Genomic DNA, 19,765 nt, shown 5'->3' with positions numbered 1-19,765 from the left:
GGAATCATTTCTCCACCTGAACTTAATGAACTAGAGAGGGGAAGACATCCTTGTGCATAAGTGCCTTAGGTTTGGCCATGCTGATGTTTCTATAGGTGGCTGTGTATATGAAGCAACTTGATGTGTTGGTGATATCACAGGGTGGAAGGGTTTGGGCATCCCCTGGGACCTCGTGACATCTTTATAGAGCCGCAGCTCTGGCCTTGCTTTTGTATTATTTTCTGCTGCAAATCAAAAAATGTTCCCACGTAACTTGCACTGCATTGGCTCTACAGTTGCTTCAGTTTTATTTTACCTTATCTAAAGACAAAAGAGCTCCTTGATGCTGCTGCTAATGTGGGTTACTCTCTCAAATTTCTTCTTGGTAGCTCCTTGAATTTATACAGGTTACCTATCCTAGTACTGTAATTTTGATAGTCTGCCTGTATTTTATCCATGCAGTCTTTAATTCAAAATGAGTAGACCTTGTTACTAAATACTGTTGACTAGCTGTTGTTTGAAAACAAATCACAGACATCTTGAATGGCTTGTTAGGTTAGACTCATAGCACAGAGGCTGTAGTTATTTGTAGTAATTATAGTAAGGGTAAAAAGATCAATTTGAAGAAGAAAAAATCCTACATTTATATTGTACATAATGACGCCTTTGAGTAAAAAACATAAAGGAATTAAAATATCTGTTTTTATTGTAGATGGAAGTGAAAATGTGACAGGACTGGACCTCTCAGATTTTCCAGCACTAGCAGACAGAAACAGAAGGGAAGGAAGTGGCAATCCAACTCCATTAATAAACCCTTTAGCTGGAAGGGCACCCTATGGTAAGACTATACTTCTGAAAGCTGTTTGAATGAAATCGGTATTTGCTTGATTCACCTTCTGCTGTTCATAAGACAATAGGTAGTGTTTTCAAAAGTGCCAAACACTTGAGCTCCTAAGTCTTGTTTTTTTAAAATGAATAATCAGTATCTTTGTGATTGGAGATTCCCCTCAGGCTTTTGTTAAGTATTAGAACTCATCTGCTTTACTTTCACCGTCAATAGAGGTTGTTGGGGTTTTCAGTCTGTATAGTATGATTACTCTGAAGCTGCTCACTCTAGATGTTTCTTAGGCAACAGGTTGTTTTCTAATTGCATGTATACAGGAACTGTCGAGGTCTGGAGTAGTAAATTTCAGAAATACTTGGTTACTAGAGGTGGTATTGTGTAAAAAGTCAGCAGCTGTAAACATCCTGTGTATTTTTCTGTTTATTGGTAGTACTTGCTGTAGTACTGTTCATTGTCACTCTTATGATGAACATCAGATTTCAAAAAATAACCTGTAATCATCAACTGTTATCAGTCAGAGTCCAAGTCTGTCTCTTATATAATTCTTGCTGAACGGCTTAAAAACTAATAAAAGAAAAACTTTAAGGGGGATACGAACTTATTATTTGGGTCTGAAAAAAATTCAGGTAAGCTTAGCATGAGGCACAATACTTTTTTTTGTTACTGCTTTAGTAGATTTTGTCATGCATGTTGCATCAGCTACCCTGAAAAGTTCCATCTATAACCTAAAGTTATTTTTGTGAGACTTGTCAAATTTCCAACTAAAAATAACCCACTATTTTCTAATTAATACAGCCTAGTGTTTTTCAGAGATATCTCCAACTTTAATTGACGAGAAATAATAGATACCGCATTATCAGGAGAAAGTAGCCTCATGGATTGGGCGTAACCAGGGCCCTCTGCTTAAGATAGCTGTGAGAAAAAGCTAAACGAGTTCAACTGAAGTGCTCCTAAATACAGGGGAAAGTCTCTTCCCCAAATAAAGACTCTGAGGATGGAGAGCTAGTATGGCTCGTGTTTTACATGAGATTTTGTCTGTTTCTCAAAGAGAAGCCATTACATGTAAAATTAATGGAAGGTAGGAAGGAGATCCACACAGATGTACTTCCAACATGGAGCTGGAGTTCACCCTTCAGCAAAATTGCCGCATTAAAAGATCTGTAATTGCTCCCGTGCTTACACTATTTCCCCATTTTGGTGCTAGCACAGCTATTTGCATGCCTGTGTGGTGAACCAGGAAAGAAATTTCTTTGAGCAGCTGCTTAACACAGGAGATGGGTATAGTTGTAGAAACAATCAAGAATTAGGGATATGAGATGCTCTGGGCTCTCTCTCCAGCAACAGAAAGTGGAGAGCACTTTTGGTTGCGATCAAAGAGAAAAAAGGTTTGAAACTGAGCAGAGACATGCTTTCTCCAAGCTTAGCTTATTTAGGAAAACTAGACTTCAAACGACTTGTTAGGTAGAATGAGAATATGCAACAGACTTACTTCACTGTCAGTTTTATTCATACAGTGGAAGAAATCGTAGTAACCCTGGGTGAAAAAGGTGAACAGCAGAAACAAGATTAACTCAATGGTTTCTTTTCAAGTGGTTCCACTCTGGTTTCCTAAAGTAAAGGAACTTTGATCTCTAACTTAAGAATAGTAGAGAAAATCATATATATTGTCAGCTACTGAACTACTTAGATCCCATACATCTATTAAGAGTCTTTGAAAATTAGGCCCCAGACTACTTCTGTCTTCTCTTCCTGTAGTGTAGTGTTGTTTGCAACCAAGTCACTGAACAACTACTCTGTCTTTCACCAAAGAATACTTACCCTTGGGTGTGTGGTGTGGGGGCTTTTCTTTGGTTAGTTTTTTGGTTTGTTTTGGTTTTTTTTTTAACTGGCATTAAAAAAAAAAGAAAGAAAAGAATGTTGGTTTTCAGCAGTTGGAATCCATGTTCCAATGTGACTGGCCTACTTTTTTTAAATTAGGGTCAGAACACTGAGAGTTGCAGGCTAAATGCTTTCAGTTTTCATACTGAAAGTAGGAGTCGTTCTTATGTCACAGGCAAGTATTTCATTGGTGATATGTTCTGTTGCAAGTTAGCTGGGCATCCTTTAAGAATACGTGCTTCTAAAGAGATCATGCTAAGAAATTCTTTGTGCAATTAGAGGATGGAGAAAAAATGTATAATAATCTTAAAAGCAGTACATCCTTCCTTCATCAGTGGATTTCCTTAAATACTGCTTGAATAATGCCTGTAAAGATTATTTGATTATTTAGATGTGCAAAACAGTAAAAGTACTGGGCTTCATTCTTAAAGCAGTGGATGTGTCTATGAATTTAACCCAGAGTGTTTCTCAGCTCACACTTAAATAAGAAGCTTTAGTCTAATATGTGTGGATGTTTAAAATTAATATGCTCTGTTTTGATTTACCTGTTGTTTTTTTAAAGTCATTTCTGCTGTACAGCTTGCACATAATGAAAGTGGACAGTAAGCAAGATCAACAGCAGAAAACTCTTTACTTGGCAGTCATTTAATGTTATTCCTGCTTTCATTTTGATGATAGTTGGAATGGTAACAAAACCAGCAAGTGAGCAGTCCCAGGACTTTTCAATACACAATGAAGATTTTCCAGCATTACCAGGCTCCAGCTACAAAGACCCAACATCGAGTAATGATGACAATAAATCTGTAAGTAAACCTTAAATCTTCTTGTATTTTGAGTGTTCATACTTATTTTGATGATTATATTTTAAAATGGGCAGTGACTATATTTGTAATATAAGATTTTCAAATTTGCCCCTCTAAATTAACAAGAAATCTTGCATAAGCAGCATTTCATATATAACTATGTAAGTAGAATTTCTCAGGAAGTTTTTTGGTTCCAACAGTCACTGTGACCTTGTTTTCTTAATTTCATTTGACTTCTGTGTATACTTTTGTATTTTGAGGAAGGGCCAAGGAGGAACTTGCAAGAACATCTCAAAATTTATTTTTGAGAATTGTGATATATATATTTCAAGTTTTGCAATTCATAATTATTTTTTCTAGCAATTCCAGCTCATTGTTTGCTGTTGGTGCCTCTCATCAGTAATAGTAATTTACATAGTATAACATCTTTCTTCAAAGCTGTCAAATCCTTTAAAATTTAAGTGGTACAATATCACTTCAAGGTAAAATTCTTGATGGGGAAAAGAAATCACAGGGAACAAACTCTTCTAATAGAGAACACTGCATTCATAGGTATGTTGTAGGCTAGTGGTATATGCTGTATCTTAAGTATTACTGTAATGATCATGTGTTAGATGTGAAGCTTAGATTATGGGGGTTTTTCCTTATTTACTCTGAAAGATTTGTAATAAAAATTGCTTTTTTATTACAAATGAAATGTGAATAAAATTTGGATGGAAGAGAACAGTTTTCTGCAATACTTGACAAAATGTTCTAGTTTCTGATTGTTTTATTACTTGTAATTGCAAAAAATGTGTTAATTGGGGGGGCATAAATAAACTGAAAAATGCAACTGTTCAAAAAAGGGACTTGGGTAAGCCTAGCTCCCAAATGTTGCGGCCAGGTTTATCATCCGGAAAGTGTTCTAATAAAGTTAGTTAGTAAGGAAGGAAGGAGTAAATGTGATTACATTATGTTACTGCAGACTTGTTTTAAAGAATAAGAAATAATAGCTATGGAAGGTATCTTTTGTCAGTATATGGGCTCTTGGAGCGCAATCACAGTTTTCTTGCCAGGCATGATATTTACATCTCTTTCCTGATAGTTGCAAATGTGCCAACTGTATGTTGCTTGCACCTGACATTGACTTGAGTTATTATCCGTTGCTACATCACGGAGTGTTATGTGGGAGCAAGACTGTGTGAGACAAATATAGGATGTGATGAGTCCAAAATACCCTTTAGTCACAGGCAATTGGGATATCCATTTTGTATTCAAACTCGGGTGTAAAATATTTTCTTATCCTTTTAGACTCAAGCTGTAGGGTCATTAATAGCTCTTATTGCATGACAGGTTTTTTTTGGAAGTGATAAATATTACATAAGATTTGTCAATAGAACTCAAGAGCTTCAGCTTGATTCTATTTTAGTGCCTAATTGATTAGAGTGACTTGATGTACTGGTTTAGAGCGCTTGACTGTAAGATACGGTCAACAAATTCTTCCATTTTGGTTTCTTTCTATCATACCAACTCTGCAAATTATTTTTAATAGAATTTGAGTACATCAGGCAAGACATCATCCAGCACAGATGGGCCCAAGTTTCCTGGAGATAAAAGTTCAACTACGCAAAACAACAACCAGCAGAAAAAAGGGATCCAGGTTTTACCTGATGGTATGTCACTCTTTTTTTTTTTTTCTTTGAGTTTTAACAGTCATTTAGATCACCCTGTTGATTTCTTCACTTCTTGAAAGGAGAAAATTAATTTGTTCTTCTTGCCCAGGTCGGGTTACCAACATTCCTCAAGGGATGGTGACGGACCAGTTTGGAATGATTGGCTTGTTAACATTCATCAGGGCAGCAGAGACAGATCCAGGAATGGTACATCTTGCATTAGGAAGTGATTTAACAACACTAGGTCTCAATCTCAACTCTCCTGAGTAAGTTTCTGGTTTTCAGTACTATCTTCAGTTTGGGTTTTATTATGCTGTCATTCGTAGTAGACTCACTTAGCTCACATGACTATTCAAACTCACAACATATTTTACCAAATAAAATCTAAAAATATAATGACAGTAAAATAAAATTTTCATAAACAAGAGAATTGTGGTTCAAGGCATACTAAGATCTTGTTATGCAAGCTTTCAATTAACCTAGTGGCTTTGCTTATTCTCCTAACTACTTTAGGACTTTCTTCAAGGAATTGACAGTGTATTGTTAATAAATTTCATGTGTATGTTATTTCTCAAATAATAACGTTCCTTGAGGATATCTGCACTTAACTCTCAGCAATTTGGGTGCTAAATTCAATTTATATTAATGTAATAATGAACAGAGCATCTGCAGTGTTACCCTGCACCAAATACTAATTTAAATGAAAATGTAGTTTTGTAGTTAACTTCTAGTCATTGAGTTCACCTAAGTTTAGTCATCGAGGCTTCCTGTAGAGGCAGGGGGGAGAAAAGCAGTAAGCAACTGCTCTGATGGTAAGATAAGTGCTTAAGATAGATGAGATGAACCACCAGCCCAGGGTGCCTGTCTTTCTCCACTAGTTACAGAAGGAACCCAGATCAGTTTGGACAAAAATGCTTATCTTCTAGTTGAAATTGTGAGAGCAATTTAATTTCTGGTACTCTAACGTGCAACTGACATCTCCCATTGTTTTGTTTCAGTAGAGATTCACATAGTGTTAGCAGAGTAGTATATTGACATATATTGTCAATTGACAGAGTAGTATATACATTTTAAGGTTTGCACATAATATATTAACGAAACAAAGACCAGACAGCATACACATACACAGTTCCCACGTTCACGAATTTATATGGAGCTGCACTCTGAATGCACAAGTTCAGGAAAGACTGCTGAATGTGGATATCAAGGTGAGAGGGAAAGCATAGGAAAAATGGCTACTGTTTTTTTTTCTGTCTTTAAATAATTGTAATGAATTTGTGTATTTCTTTCTAGAGATGTAGCTTTTTAGAAATTACTGCTTCCAGAAATCTTTTCTTTAGAGCTTGCATCAAAACTTAGTCAAATTGTTATGCCATTGGCACTTTTAAAAATATTTCAAAATGATCATCTGAAGTCAGCCTTCTAACATAGCTGTCTGTAGTTATTTGCAGAACGTGTTATGGTAATGTAGTGTCTTCACTTGTAGTGTTAGTCTCAGAGGTCATTCCTCCCTTGAATCCAGTAGCATCCCATTCCAATCCCTTTCTCCCACAAAGTAAAGAGAATGCACAAAGAACAGTTAAACTGACCGTGGGTTGATGTTTTTCCTTGGTAGTCCCAGAGCTTACAGATGGGACTGGGAGATGGGTCTCCTGGATCTACATGATACTGAAGTAATTTGCTGTTCTCAGTATAGATTGCTCAGACATAATTTGAGGATGATCAGCTGAAAGTAGAATGCCTTTGCTCATTAAAATAATTTCAAGTACATTGGTATCTGAATTCTGGAGCTGTTCCTAGACACTGGTGGAATCCAGTTATGCCCTTTGGTTATATAGCTTTTTTCTCTAGATGTTGGCATGCAGAATAGGAGTAGTGATCCTACTTTTGGTGATCCTATTTGATTTTTTTTCAGTGTTAGTCATTAGTTTTAATGACTAACATAAAGCTTAAGCTTAACGTACTTATTGGAAAGTCTACATAAAACTAGTACCTCTTTGTAGAGGAATCCCAAACATACTTTGATGTTATGACTTTTAGCTGTGTTATGCAGCTCCTGAGTAGAGTATCCAAATTATTAGTGTCTTTGTACATAAGCAGTATATATACCTGGCATACTGCTGCTTTTCCTTAGCAGGTATGCTGTAAATAGTTGGATTTTTTAAGACCTTTAACATCTAATATCTGTGTACAGGGTATTAACAGTCGTGGTATTAACAGTCGTGGAGGGGGTAGCGTTAATATTTTATTCAGACAGTTCTGTATCAGAAAGCTGGTTTTATTTTGTACTACAGAAAAAGTTTGCAACCAGCCTCTGCAGCCCTCAGTGTCTAGCCTGCCTTCTGGCCTTATGTTAAACATGCTTTGCTTCCTTTATGAATTGTCATTTGAAAAACTAAAAGCATTTCACATGTGGAAAGCCAAAATTTTCTGCCTTGTGAGGTACTTCTGATGGTAAAAATACTTGTCTTACTTAAACACTTAGCGCAATAAATGTGCTGTCAGAAACAAAATTTTAGAATTCTGTCTGTATCTCTAATGGTTTGAATTAAGCCTTCTAAGGCCCAGTTTTATATAGATTTTCTGTGCAGGTAGGTTAAGATTTATTCTGATTGTTGAAAGAATGATTATATATTGCCTGTACAGTCTTAATTTCCTTAATAAATATGCTTCTAATTCCTTAGGATAACTTAAAATTCTACATAAATATAGATTTAAAAATATGGCATTACTACATTTAATTATTTAGAGATTATGTAGCTGTTTGTTCATGTTCTGAAACTTCACGAAATATTCATCAAGTAGACCGTAGGCTGTCCAATACCTCCTTGAAAAAACGTTAAAAGAGTACAGTTTTATTTGTATCATGGAGGGAACACTGTGCACCAACTTGTCAGTTTTTATTGCATACAGAGGTGCAGTCCTGAGTCTGTAAAATCCTGGATTCTTTGCCCTAGGGAACCAAACCTGTAGGGCAAGTGTGAAGTGATGGAGTTGCAGAATGCTCCTCTTCTTGGGGCAACGCCTGTCCATGCTTTAAGTACAAGGAATGGTTTAGTTATTTTCAACATCTCCAGATTTTGCCACTGAAATTTTCCTTCAGGCTCTAAAGCATAAGTTTTTGCTAACAGTGAAATTAACTATCCTAGAGTAAGATTGACACCACTTGATCGGTGTAGTTTTTGGCCCATATAGCTCAGCTTGGGAGTTGGTTGTGTTCAGGGAATTCAGTAGACTTCCAATATTTATTTTTTTAATAGTAATTATTAGGCCCTTGAGAAGAGGGAAGCAAGGATTTGATAGGGTATACCATATTCAGGCTTCATTTACAAAACTTGCCGTAATAGGATGCTGTCGTGGATAATTAACAGCAGGCTGTAGCTCCCTGCCAAAAGTACATTTTGCTCAGTCCTTTTTTTTCCCCACTTCTTTACCTGTTAATTAGAAAACTCATTCCTCGATACATCAGTCATTGTAGTAGAGTTGAAAGCTTCATCATTTTCTCTGTATTAAACTAATGGCTCTGTGTTGTGGTTTTTTTTTTTAATATGTTAGCAAAATCTGTGTGAAAGAAAAATACTAAATCATAATAAACTGATGTTGCTGTTGTGCTGGGGTTCATTTTATTTGTCATCACTGAAATTTAGAAGACGAGTAAAATCTTTACTGGTTAGTTTAAAAAAAACTCTACCAGTATAAGCTTTTGCTTCCCTTTTAAATCATCGGCCAATAAATTGGAACGCACCAGGCTTGTGACAACTGTTCCTACGCAAATTGAAACCCTGTGTAAAACAATCTCTGAAAAAGGTTGGGATCCCTGGCACTTAAGTTGAAGGAATAATAGATTGAAATGGAAATCTTGACTCTGTAGATTCCCATGGCAGTTTAAATGCAATCTTAGTCCTCACATTAAAATGAAAATGAATAAATGTAACTGTTTTAGGAAAGTGGGCTGGAAATTTCTTTTTTTAGCTTCCTTCTCACCCCAGCTAGTGATTTTGGTTGCGTGGTATGGTTTTTAGGTTTGTGAGATTGGTTATGGAGTTTTTTTGTTTGGGTGGTTTGGGTTTTGTTTTCAATTTTGGTAAATTTGTGCTTTTCTTTTATTCAGAAATCTGTATCCCAAATTTGCATCACCCTGGGCATCATCACCTTGTCGACCTCAAGACATAGGTAAGAGAGAAATAACTATTTAAATCAATACTAATATTTGCAAATTATATTCATTTACATGTCTTAATAGTTGCATCAATTCCGATTCTTTTTTTAGACTTCCATGTTCCATCTGAATACTTAACTAACATTCACATTAGGGATAAGGTGAGTATGTGTGTGTGTGCGCGCCTATTTTTTGTTAATTTATTATCGGTAATTTTCTAAATTTTCTTTCAGATAGGTGATATTCAAAATCAATGCTTTTTATGGATGTCCTCAGACTTTTTAGGAACAGTGGTGTGTTGACCAGCTAATTGGACACATCACGCACCCATTCCACCTTAGAAAAAGAAAGGGAAGACAAAACTGAGAATGGGTGTGGTTAGAAAAGAGCACATTACGTTTTTAAGAGTTTGCCCTTCATGCAAAGCAGAAGTTTCTTATAGTCCATAGACTCTTAATATTCAGATGCCATACTAAATTGAGCTTATCTTAAGAAGAAATATCTCAAGAGTTGTAGCTCAAGATACTCTCACATTTATCTGTTGCGTTTCATATCTACTTGAATAGGGATTTTTTTTCTAGCTATATTTTCTTTTAACTATTGTAGTTCTGTAAGAGGCATCATTGAGCAATACTGTAAGAAATTGTAGTAATGTTACTTAATAGAGTGTGAAGTGAGCAAATACATGTAAATGTTTGGGTTTGGGTTTTTTTAATTAAAAGAAAGTAACTGATGAAGATACACACAGGTACAGGGAGAAAACTCTGTCTTGCCGATTCGTTACTTCTGTTCATTTTTTCTATTGTATCCTTTATGTTGGAAAGGCTAACTACAAGTGAAGAAAAAGTGATTGTTTTAATAATTATTACTCTTGTTAAACTAGAGTATCACTTGCAACACACTTAGGATGGAAGCACATTCTGGATGTATCCTTGTGTTATTTAAGTGGGATAGTATGTCTTAAAACTTTTATCTATTGTGTTTTTTCATCCTCATTTTCTTCAATCTTTTGCAGCTGGCTGCAATAAAACTTGGCCGATATGGAGAAGATCTCCTGTTTTATCTCTATTACATGAATGGAGGAGATGTATTACAGCTATTAGCAGCAGTAGAGCTGTACGTTCAAACTGTTTTGTCAGTCTTATATGATTTAATCTATTGCAGTAATGAAGTAGTAGATGTTAAAAAAAAGAAAAAACAACAAAAACCAAAACCCAGCAAGTTAGACACGGGAAACAAAAGTTTAGTCAATCTAAAGCTGGAAATCTTTTTTAAATACCTCCTCCAACCTTGGTTCCATTTTGTACTTTTTTTTCATTCATGTAGTGGAAATCAAGTCTGTCTTGTGAATTTTGTATATTGTGAAGCACTGTGAAAAAGTGGCAGGTGCTGGTTGTTATTAAATATCTAACTTACCTATCTTAAACAAAAAGAAAAACAGTAAATAATCATAAAAAGAGTTTGTTGTTTGAATCTATCAGACTTAAAGTTTCATGTGTGATTAGTTTGAAGTGTAATAATTGAATGGAAGAGGTATGAGATCACAGGTTTAACGATGTCTTAGAAATTTTGTTTTGGTTTTGAATGCGTTGTACAGTTTTGATTGAAGCCCTTAAAATTTTAGTTTATTAAGTTGTATTCAGATAATTAACACTAAAAATTATTTTTCCTTCCTATTACAAATGAAAGATTTAACCGGGATTGGAGATACCACAAAGAAGAACGAGTATGGATCACCAGGGCACCCGGCATGGAGCCAACAATGAAAACCAATACGTACGAGAGGGGAACATATTACTTCTTTGACTGTCTTAACTGGAGGAAAGTAGCTAAGGTATCTCTTTTACCTTGTGCAGATTTTTTAAGTCCGTCAACTATGTATTTTTAGGAGAAAAGTAAAACCCAGTCTTGTCCCTAACAGTCTCAAACTTTATAACTTTCCTGTTGTTTAAGTTCATTATCTCAATTTCTGATCTGTGAGGGGATAAAGATTGCCTAAGACATTGGCTTGCTTGTGGAAAAGGAAAAATTTCTCTATTTCCAGTTTTCTTTGGGCAGTACAGGGATGTAGAACTTCTATTACAAGTTTTGTTAAAATTGAAAGCTTTTTTCAAGTACAGAATTATAGAATAGAAGGCATTATTTAGCATTTTAGAAATTGTGCTTGCACATGTTCTAGTGTTTTGCTTCAGAAAATTAAATAAGGAGCTACCACATCTCTCTTTGGAATTAAAAATGGGAGTGGGATGGGTGGAGGGAGTGTTTTTTGTTTTTCAGGTACTGTCTCTCCTTGAGCGTGTTGAAGGCCTTTCATGCTCTGTTGTTTGAACATCAGAGTACTTGGAAATAAATCACTTCTTTTAGGGAGGAATCATATTTTCATGATGCTTGTTCTCTGTATTCTAGGCCAAGAGGTATTAAAAAAAAATCAGAAAGCTACAGTCTTCTCCCTTCCCACTTCTCATCTATTTCTTCCTTTCTGTCCACAAATACTGTCAGTAATGTTCATCCTTTACTTGTTAGCTGAAGAAATTTACAGAATTGCGCTTCATTTCTCCACCCTCCCCCAAAGATAATTAATTTTCAGTATTTTCCAACATTTAGGACCATAAAACTTCCAATTCCAGCTTCCAGCTTTTAAAGCCCTATCGTAGGATGTCTGTTGCTGGCTGGATTGTGACTTCTGTAATTTCTCTTCCCCGCTAAAGCAAAGATTTTCCTGGTGTAGATAATGTACCAAAACACTCTTTGAGTTATCAGGAGCGCTAATATTCAATAACCTGGCAAGAGGTGTGCCTGCCCTACAAAGTCATGTATTCAGCTTCAGCTGGAGCTGAAAATAAGATATATTCACAATGTGCATATAACCATCACACCTACCTAGAGTCTGTTTGAGTTAAATAACTTGTCAAGAATCTCATTCCCCACTTAAGTTTGGTTATATGAGATTTTTGTGGATGTGGCACGATTTTTGCTTCATGTTTTAATCGACGTATTGGATTCATCGATGAAAAGAGCAAGCATAAAACTTCCATGTCACACCTTCTGTAGACATGGTATCATACTCTTGCTTTCCTCTAAGAAAACACTTAACAGATCAGACCAGATTAATCTTGAAGCCTTGAACTCAACGGATATGATTCCAGCATGTTGGAATGATGTTTTGTGTTCCACGTGCTTAGGTGTTTCACTTACTCGGGAACCTTTTCACCTGGAGCCTAACTTACCAGTTGTTTGCTGAAAAGGCATTTAATTTCTGTGAGCAAGTTGCATCTGTACACTTGGAGATTATGAAATATTACATGAAATCGTTACATGTCTATTGATGTGTTTTTAAACATCAGCTTTAAATTAAAGGGAATAGAGTTCAGTGTTCTCCCCTCTGTTAAATGCATTCATTACATTCATTCCTAGCCAGTATACTGAAGTTTGCCATCATCTAGAGATTAACTAGATGTAATGCTTTTTGTTTTTTCCCCCATTCCTCCTCCCCGAGTAAATTTGCTTGGTCTGTGCAAGCTCTCCTCAGAAACTAATGTTTTAGTTACCCCAAATGATATGGGAAGGTTCTTCGTTCAGTTGTGTGCATGATGTGTTGCCTCTGCTGCCTTTCTTGTGACCATAAGAAAACCAATATTTTGTGCCTGAAGGTTTTAATGGCAAGCCCTGCTTGTATGGTTTTTCGTAAGTGCAAGGTAATTCCAAAACTTCTAAGCAAAAGCATCACTCCCCTCAAAAGAAAACCCAAACAAAAGAAAAGTTTTAATTTCTACTTGAATTATTTATTTGGTGACTGGTATACTTTCTTAAGTTTCCCAAGAGACTGTTTAAAGCTCTTTTATTATTACGTAAGATCATCAGAGAGGAAATAATTACCTTTTGAAAGGATAGCTTGTTTCTTTGGAATCAACTGAGTATGTTCCTTTTTTTTTTTTTTTTTACGAGCAATAAGAGTCTCCTGTAGGTTCACGTATCAGTGGAATTTGAGTTTTTGCCCTATGTGGAAACACAACATTTCTTTTACTAGAAGGAAGTGGTGCCCATTGTATAAGGATAGAAATAATTCTGTGGTGTTTCCTTCTATGATAAATAAATAAGCTTAGATGTATGTCAGGTGTGATCTTGGCATTGTATTAATTCTGATATTAATTTCTGGAGTTGACATTTCCTTGGAGGAAGACTAGCAGAGACTTAACCGTAACAAGGATGGGTGTATTTGATAACTTCATGTTGCTTTGAATGCAAAGAAAAGTATGGCCAAGTAATTTTTTTCTAACAAATGCAGAAGTATTAATTAATGTTTCAGGAAACTAAAAATATAAGAAGCTGGAAAAAAAGGAAGAGCTCTGATAAGTTGCAGTCTCTAACTGCTACATTATTAGTGAATACTGGGAATATCAGTTCCTTAGAAGGCCGCAATAGTAATTGCTGCCTAACGATTTCATTAGTCCTTATGTATTTATTGTACCTATTTTAAATTGTAGTATATTACAATAGATACAGTGAAATATAACTGTTTACTTTAGAAAATATTGCTAAATCTTAAGACTAAGTTTGTAAACACATAAATCAGATGTGGTTTAACAGATTTTTTGATGGTGTCCTAGATTGGTTTTAACAAAGCCCAGTAAAGTAAACTGAATAAGTTCTTTCAAGAAAACATCAAATAATATATTTAGCTTTATTTATTAAGCTGTAAGCTCTATTTTTATATTCCTAATACATAATAGACTGAAGAAGGAAATGCAGCAAAATAGCTGACTAACAACACAATTCCTAAACTGTTAGGAATAAAATCAAATTAATTCTATGTTGATACCTTGTAGTAAACAGCGGGGAAAAAAAGATGAATGACAATAAGCTTTAAATTCACCTTAAATGCAAACCAAAATGCAGGAAAACGCTCATTATAGATATGTTCTGTATATATGGTTTTTCATCCTAGGGCACGTGGAAAATACAGAATGGTTAAAGACGCTTTGATTTTTCACTGAGGATTTGGCTTTATAGTTTGCTGCTGTTGAGGAGACATGAGAGGGGAAGGGAAGTGGATATGAGACCAAAAATGCCTCCTACAATTGCGAGTTTACTGAAATCCTGATTTAAATAGTCTGAAGTAAACTGTCTGGTATTTCTCCTTTGAAAAGTAAGGAGAATTAGTCCCATTGAAGGAACAAGATTATAAAAAACGTTTTACTTTGATTTTGTAGTTATAAAATCTGGAATTCTTTATGGGAGAGAAGGTCAAATTTCCAAGTATTTATTTCCTAAGAGTTGTTGCCTATATTAAATTACTTCCTATCCTTTTAAGATCAATATTAATTGAAATATTTTTATAGTTGCTAGGAAGTTAAATTTGCTCTTCTAATAGAGATGTGCCGTAGCATTTTTATTTAGCCCCTAACTTAAGTTTGGGTCTTTACATCCAGTATAAATGCTGCTTTTTTTAGTCCCATTTGGGATTTTTGAACTAGCCATAAGATTTCTACCATCTCCTTTGATGGACTTAAGCAGTCCAGAATATATTGTCCTCAGGACACTTCCTGTCAGATAACTTTTTGTTTTGTTGTACTCTGTTAATGCTATGGATCACCTTAAGTAATTCTCTTCTATCTTTATTCTTACCTATTATTGTTTGTACATGTGCAGGCTCAACACAAGTTTTCAGGATGACATGAGAAGTGATTGATTTCTTTGCATAGAACAATTTATTTAGTGTCACACATGTGCTGTAATTTTCCACACACATTTAGTATTCATTATTCTTGTTTAATAAAAGGTATTTAATTTTAAATAATTTCTTCCATGTGGAAACCAAAACAATTTAACAGTTGTTTGTCAATTGATAAGTGGCATTTTTTTGCATTTTATTTGTATCTGTTTATATTAAAAAGTATCAGTGCTACTGTTTATATCCTAAACCACAGTGGCTACTCGAATCAAAAGCAAAAACATAAAGTATACCTGTAATACAAGCATTTTTCTATATGTAATAAATAATTGCCTTTTAGTTTTCAAAAATACTTGGTCAATGAGTTCTTTTTTTGGTATTGTCAGATATAACTTTAGATGCTCTTATACATGACTGGATATTGGGCTTGAGCATTGCTGACACTCGGATGCAAATCAAAAAGGCTGTTTTAAGCCTGTTTAAAATAAACATCAATGAAAGTTTGAAGTATGAACTTGGTAGGAGTCATATTCCGTCTTCTAAATGAGGGGCTTCCAATTTGTGGCATTCAAAGGACTACTCAAGCTACTGAGCATTTCTCAGACACACACCCTGGTCCCAGCTACTACTGCCAATAGAGGCACATAGATGTCTCAATGTTGGAAAGTCCTTTTTAGGCTATTGATACCGTCTTTACTGATTCAAGTAGCCGTTTTCCATGGGTAATTTTGAAGGCACTTGAGTATGTGAAGATTCAGGTAACTGATTGAAGCTGACTATAGACCGTAGATAATCCACAAACCCTTCCATGATTATGTGCAAAATGGAAACTTCAAAAGCCATAAATGGGAGAGAAGTTGTAGGGGTATTTTTTCTATTATAAAGTGACTTCAGAATTACTGAAGATCCACCCAACCTAAAACAGCCTTTGACACCAAAATACTTACACAGATTTTTACACTTTGATCTTGCTTCTGACAAAAGGAGGGAGGAGGCATCTTTTCACTATCAGCACATGCATATGTATCTGCACAAAAAGAGAGCATACACCAACTGGCTTTAGGAATGCCAAAAGCAATTGACTTGTGTATATAACCTAAAAAAGCTCAAACCAACCAACCCACCACCAAAAGAAAAGAAAACCCTAACCAACTAAAAAAGCCCTTGGTTGGAGCATAGAGCGGGGAACCAAAAATGAAGCAGATGTAGCACTTTAGTGTGGGTGGCTGTAACCTCACATAAGTTTTGCTAGGATTTTCCAGATTTAGGGACAATGTTCTATGGGGAGTACAGACTTACTGAATGCTTGGCATTTTCCCCACTTAGTTACCTCACCATGCTGAATATTCTTTCCGTGCTAGATGGACCTTGTTTTGCCTTAAAGAAGAGAAACCAGAGAGTTGGATTTCCTAGATTTTATTTCTGCTCTTGCATTGACTTGGTCTTTAATTTAGTTTGCCGACCTGTAAAAACTGGAATATTTTACTATTTAATCACTTCAGGGAGTGTTCTAAAATAATCTATTCACTACTCTTAGCTTTTTCATCTGTATGTAACAATAGCGGGGTAAGTTTGCTCTGCAGATGATGCTCTGCTGAGGTTCTGCACTGAATTAGGCAAAATAAATTACTGTACGTGTCCAAGGTAGCTGTTGTTGAATTACTAAGAAATACTCTTAAAGAACAATTCTGAATCTTCCACTTACTCTGTTTCTTGAATGAAGGTAGAATGGGGTTGAGACACAGTTACACTGCTGAAAGAATCTGAAAAATACAAGATTTAAATAATTCCTTGATGGTTTTTTGCATGAATGAAGTAACAAGCACCAAATATCAAAGTGCAGTAATTGGGGTTTTGTGCACAAATTAATGTCATGGGGAAGGAAGCTGCTTTTTCACTGTAATAATCAGGATGCATTTAGACATCAAGGGTTGTTACAATCTGTTTTGTAGTAGCTGCTGTAGTCAGAATAACAATTCCTACTGGATCACTGAAATGTTTTAAAATTATGCAAGCCAGACGCCCTCAAACAAAAGTCAGGTGATTGAGACAGTAAAGCTGCTTATTTATGAACCAGTAGCTTGTGCGGCACCCGAGGACACGGGCAGAGATTTTTATTCTATTTATTTAAACACCGAGAGAATGTCTCATGAAAGATGTTGGCAAAGTGGGATATAGGAGCAAGGAGCTCGGGATGTACCAGGAGGGTTGGGTGAGTCTGAAGCTTAAATCAGAGTATGAAATGTAGTGGAATATTTTGTTAAATTCTGGGTTAAATAGGCCTCAGTACTTTGTTTGTAGCATTTTAAATTTCTCCTTCGGGAACACTACCTATCTAGATTAACTTACAGTTGGGCCTGGTAGTATGACACAGAATATCCCCAAACTTCAGGTCATCCAAAACAAGTCTCTGTACTTCTGACGTGTTGAAAGACAGAAGCTTTTATTCATCATTCAGCTCATGTAGTGATTGTGTATTTGTGTTTGGGTTGTGTGCATGTGTGAAATGGTTCGAGACCATAAGTAGGATTCTGAGAATAAAGTAGCACTAAACGGGATAGGAGAGCCTACATGTTGCAGGTACAATGGCTTAGGATATTGACTTTCTTTTACTTAAACTGTAGAATCCAGGGTACTGAAATAATGTATTTCTGCTTGAAAGTTAGGACTTGATCTCTTCTGTATTTGTGCTTTTCAAGTATGGCTGGTAGAAAAACAAGGTCTCGACGGGTAAATGATACGTTGTTTTATTTGGTTTTGTCTTTTTTTTTTTTTTTTTTTCATTTTAATTGTAGGAGTTCCATCTGGAATATGACAAATTAGAAGAAAGGCCTCATCTGCCATCAACCTTCAACTACAACCCTGCTCAGCAAGCCTTCTAAAGACTTCCCTTTTCTTGGGGTATGGCTGTCTCAGCACAATACTCAACATAACTGCAGAACTGATGTGGCTCAGGCATCCTGGTTTTAATCCTTGAGGATCTGGCAATTGGCTCATGCGAAGGGTCACCATTTGAGGTCCTGCCTTACTAATTATGTGCTGCCCAACAACTAAATTTGTAATTGTTTTTCTTTAGTTTGAGCAGGGTCTGAATTTTTGTTTTTGTTTTATTTTTTGCCAGCAGACAAGCTTGGGTCTGTAAAGACAAGCGAGTACACTGACAAAAGTTTACCACTTAGTTTTCCAAAATGTAAAAACAAAAAAAAAAAGAAAAAAGACAAAAAATTAGACAACAAAATTTACATTGTTCATTGTAGCACTATTGGTAATAAAAAATGTTTGTGCATTTTTATGTGAAGATCCTTCTCGTATTTCATTTGGAAAGATGAGCAAGGTTTGCTTCCTTCATTTTACTTCCCCTTCTGTTTTTGAAAGGCAGTTTTCGCCAAGCTTAATGCAAGAATATCTGACTGTTTAGAAGAAAGATATTGCCACAGTCTCTGGTTAGTTTCCAGAGTTGTGTATTACTGAGCTTCATCTTTCCAGAATGAGCAAAACACTGTCCAGTCTTTGTTACGATTTTGTAATAAATGTGTACATTTTTTTTAAATTTTTGGACATCACATGAATAAAGGTATGTATGTACGAATGTGTATATATTATATATATGACATCTATTTTGGAAAATGTTTGCCCTGCTGTACCTCATTTTTAGGAGGTGTGCATGGATGCAATATATGAAAACGGGACATTCTGGAACTGCTGGTCAGGGGACTACTTTGTCGCCCTGTGCACTAAAGGGCCAGATTTTCAGCAGCCAAGGACATCCATACCCAAGTGAATGTGATGGGACTTAAAGAAGTGAACTGAGACAATTCACTCTGGCTGTTTGAACAGCAGCGTTTCATAGGAAGAGAAAAAAAAAAAAAGATCAATCTTGTATTTTCTGACCACATAAAGGCTTCTTCTCTTTGTAATAAAGTAGAAAAGCTCTCCTCACTGCAGTGTTGACTTTGATTTGAGATTGTGAAATTATTTCTTCAACAATGAAAAATGGAAAAAAAAAAAAAGTTGAAGTATTAAAACTATCGAGCTGTACAGAGGTTAAGACACTTGAAGAGTCTTTTTGCTGCTGACAAGTAAATTTATGAGAGAGTTTTATATTCTGTTCAACAGTAAAGCTTCCACAGCCAAAAAGTTTGGTTACCTTGGTTTCAGATCCCCTCTCTATAATAGCAAACAGCAAAATCATTTTTAGAAAGGCGGGTGGGTAACATTTCACATGATAGGAAGATGCTTCAGGAATTCATCACAGAAGGACCACTTGGAAGAAGCTTGGTTTAGAACTGATCATAGTTGCAGGTTGGTGTTTTCCCACTTCAAGCAGAAATGAATTTCATTTGATGATCACTATTACTTGAACTGGTCCTGAAAAGTACGACTGCTCTCCAGAGGGGAGGAAGAAAAGCCTGAACCATTTGGATAATTTCCTTTTCCTTGATGTTACTGCCATGTCTCATTGAGTTGCCTCTGGTGATGCAAACCATTTCAAAATACCTGAAATTACCAAAGCAAGACAAGGCAAAAAACACATGCCAGTGAATGGGATGCTGTGGGGTTTTGTTTTCAGGTTTGGATCTGGTTTTCTGTGTAGCGCAAAACCAGCATGTTGGCTTGTATTGAATTTTGCTTGGAAATTGGACCGTTAATGGCATTGCTATGGTTCTGTATCAGGCATATAGCAATTTTAAATTCTACAGTTTTTTATATATATTTTAAGATGATAGACATAAAAATACAAGACTATTGTTTATTATTTTTTATTACGAAAGCAAACTG

The 19,765-nt window shown here is 35.7% G+C and overlaps 1 protein-coding gene across 3 annotated transcripts in view; it reads left to right on the top strand.

Moving 5' to 3' along the window:
- Window positions 1-18,923, top strand: part of CNOT2 (CCR4-NOT transcription complex subunit 2) — a 90,119-nt gene extending 71,196 nt beyond the window's left edge. For all 3 annotated transcript variants that reach the window (XM_074163012.1, XM_074163021.1, XM_074163000.1), the window contains 9 exons: window positions 692-817; window positions 3,380-3,504; window positions 5,036-5,156; window positions 5,266-5,422; window positions 9,268-9,329; window positions 9,427-9,476; window positions 10,331-10,431; window positions 11,005-11,149; window positions 17,782-18,923. In XM_074163012.1, coding sequence (XP_074019113.1) covers window positions 692-817; window positions 3,380-3,504; window positions 5,036-5,156; window positions 5,266-5,422; window positions 9,268-9,329; window positions 9,427-9,476; window positions 10,331-10,431; window positions 11,005-11,149; window positions 17,782-17,868 — 974 coding nt within the window. In that variant the 3' untranslated portion in view covers window positions 17,869-18,923. The remainder of the gene's footprint in view (window positions 1-691; window positions 818-3,379; window positions 3,505-5,035; window positions 5,157-5,265; window positions 5,423-9,267; window positions 9,330-9,426; window positions 9,477-10,330; window positions 10,432-11,004; window positions 11,150-17,781) is intronic.
- The last annotated feature ends 842 nt before the right edge of the window (window positions 18,924-19,765 follow it).

Source organism: Numenius arquata, chromosome 2, assembly GCF_964106895.1.
Source record: "Numenius arquata chromosome 2, bNumArq3.hap1.1, whole genome shotgun sequence".
NCBI lineage: Eukaryota > Metazoa > Chordata > Aves > Charadriiformes > Scolopacidae > Numenius > Numenius arquata.
The sequence above is the reverse complement of the archived record's forward strand: the minus strand, read 5'-3'. Positions and strand labels throughout refer to the sequence as shown.